General features: G+C 34.4%; 1 protein-coding gene across 3 annotated transcripts in view; it reads right to left on the bottom strand.

The window, feature by feature from the left end:
• Positions 1 to 1,219: 1,219 nt before the first annotated feature.
• The window catches only part of LOC105510915 (cyclin-dependent kinase 1-like), a 5,485-nt gene continuing 4,131 nt past the window's right edge, over positions 1,220 to 2,573 (bottom strand). Inside the window, exons 2-3 of one of the 3 annotated variants that reach the window (XM_011940913.1) lie at positions 2,408 to 2,567; positions 1,220 to 2,315 (exon numbers count right to left, since the gene is read on the bottom strand). In XM_011940913.1, coding sequence (XP_011796303.1) covers positions 2,075 to 2,315; positions 2,408 to 2,567 — 401 coding nt within the window. In that variant the 3' untranslated portion in view covers positions 1,220 to 2,074. The remainder of the gene's footprint in view (positions 2,316 to 2,407; positions 2,568 to 2,573) is intronic. The other 2 variants (XM_011940912.1, XM_011940911.1) reach the window with 2 other exon arrangements.

The following is a 2,573-nucleotide window of genomic DNA, read 5'->3' as shown; positions in this document are numbered from 1 at the left end:
GACAGAGTTTTGCTCTTGTTGTCCAGGCTGCAGTGCAATGGCGTGATCTCAGTTCCCTGCAACCTCCGCCTCCCAGGTTCAAGTGATTCTCCTGCCTCAGGCTCCTGAGTAGCTGGGATTACAGGTGCCTGCCACCATGCCCAGATAATTTTTGTATTTTTAGTAGAGACGGGGTTTTACCATGTTGGCCAGGCTGGTCATGAACTCCTGACCTTGTGATTCATCTGCCTTGACCTCCCAAAGTGCTGGGATTACAGGCGTGAGCCACATGCCAGGCCCTTTCAATATATTTTATTAAAAACCTTTAGTGGTTGAATATGAACATAATGGCTCATTTTTCCATACTATCTAATTTTATATTTAGCCCAGTCATTCTTTGCAGGATCACATAGATTTTAATCTGTGCCTTTAGTTCTAGAACACTAAGAGGAAAAAAGAAGTAAGATTTTGTTTCCAAAAGATCAATGAAAATGGCTAGAGTAAACCATGGAATAGACGTTTTCAAAATTTCAAAGTAATTCCTCTTGCAAAAGTAGAGCAGAATAAGACAAGTGTATGTTTGGCTTTTCATGTAGAAAAAAGAAAGTTCTGATTATCAGGCCTGGCTCTCTAACTTGCCCTCCAGAGAGGCCTCTTTGGTTTTTATCTGCAAAATGGGGATAACAAGACCTATATCACAGATGTGTTATAAGAATTAAAGGAGGTAACATGGAAAACAGTAGCAAAGAACGTGAGCTCACATTGTCCATACCATGCAAGGTTTTCTAAATTTTACGAATATGTAAGAATATAAGGTAGAGAATTCAGGTAAGCCCTGTCACTGGAGGAAAAAAATACTAGTCTAGTAAAAGTATGCAGATCAGATGAGACACCACTGAGTTAGAAAATTTTTTTTTTAATATGCAGTGATCTTCAGTGATTATGATCTTTATTGACGATGGGGAAATCATTAGGTTTCCACCTTGATCTATTTTTCTCACACTCAAACGACTAGACACACAAGCTACTTGTCTAATTAGGAAGTTCATTTTTTTTCTATAACCCACTGTTAACAAATTTGTCAACTTGGAGAAAAACTGTTTCAATAAATATCTCCTTCAAAGGTCATTTAAATGCAGGCTTCCATGGGAAAAAAAAATCCCTATTTGGCACTCTGGAATAATAAGGGTTTTATTCTTTTTTTTTTTTTTTTTTTTTTTTAGATTTTAAAACTTAATTCCCAAAGCTAGTAATTTTAGCTAAATATACATTAGAGCCTTTTTAGACAGTTACTAATAAACACTATGTCAAAATGTGTAGTTTTAAACTCAGACTTGAAAGCCAAGATAAGCAACTCCTTCAGTTATTACTCTGACCAAGGCATAAGAATTCACTTAGACAAAAAGCTTTCAAAACATATCTAAAAATAGGATAGTTCATAAATTTTCAAAACTTTCTTCCCTGTTGCGGACAGCCCTTGATCTTTGTAAGACTTTTGTAAGCAAATTTTGGCATGCTCTCATGTTAGCTTTTTAAGTTACTGAAAACTCCTATAAATTTAGCATCATTTCTCAAATCTGTAGTTTTCTCATTCCGAATGCTTAGACATTTAGGTCAAAAATTAAAATACCAGTAGAAAAATATTCATCTTTAGCCGGGTTGTATAGTTACAACATGGCAAGAAACTGATGAGAACATTTAAACATTCAGAGCATAAAAATACTTCAAAGCATTATGAAACTTGAACTTAGCACTTTCCTAAATTTTAGTAGTTCCAACTACAGGAAACTAAAAACTGCCATAAGGACTGAGATGATTTAAGCCAACTCAAATTTTTTCCCGATTCCTGACATCAATATTATAGTTTTATTACAGTAACAAATAGTTGTTACAGTGAGACCTACACACATATACAGAATTATATTTAAATTCATATAGAATATTTACATTTTTAATTTATATTTTGAAATTAGAAGATGAAGTACAGCTTAAGTTTGATAACAAAGAAATATATATAAGACAAAAATAGACAAGAGTTAACAATAAAAACACAACTATCTGTTGTTATAACATGTGGAAACTTTTTGTCAGAAAGCTACATCTTCTTAATCTGATTGTCCACATCATTAAAATATGGATGATTCAGTGCCATTTTGTCAGAAATTCGTTTGGCTGGATCATAGATTAACATTTTCGAGAGCAAATCCAAGCCATTTTCATCCAAGTTTTTGACATGGGATGCTAGGCTTCCTGGTTTCCATTTGGGAAATGTATTCTTATAGTCCTGTAAAGATTCCACTTCTGGCCAGACTTCATTATTGGGAGTGCCCAAAGCTCTAAAAAACAGGAAAACAAAAATTTCTTAAACCATAAATGTAATCTCATTGTTACATATGTTACCTTTATTATCTCAGTTTTTAATAGCTACCTGAAAATCCTGAAGAGTTGATCAATTTCTGAATCCCCATGGAAAAGTGGTTTTTTAGTTGCTAGTTCAGCAAATATGGTGCCTATACTCCAAATGTCAACTGGAGTTGAGTAACGAGCTGACCCCAGCAATACTTCTGGAGATCTGTACCAGAGTGTTACTACCT

The sequence above is a fragment of the Colobus angolensis genome, unplaced genomic scaffold (genome assembly GCF_000951035.1).
Source record: "Colobus angolensis palliatus isolate OR3802 unplaced genomic scaffold, Cang.pa_1.0 Scaffold194, whole genome shotgun sequence".
Classification (NCBI taxonomy): domain Eukaryota; kingdom Metazoa; phylum Chordata; class Mammalia; order Primates; family Cercopithecidae; genus Colobus; species Colobus angolensis.
Note: the sequence above shows the minus strand (reverse complement) of the source record. Positions and strands in the feature narration are given on the sequence as shown.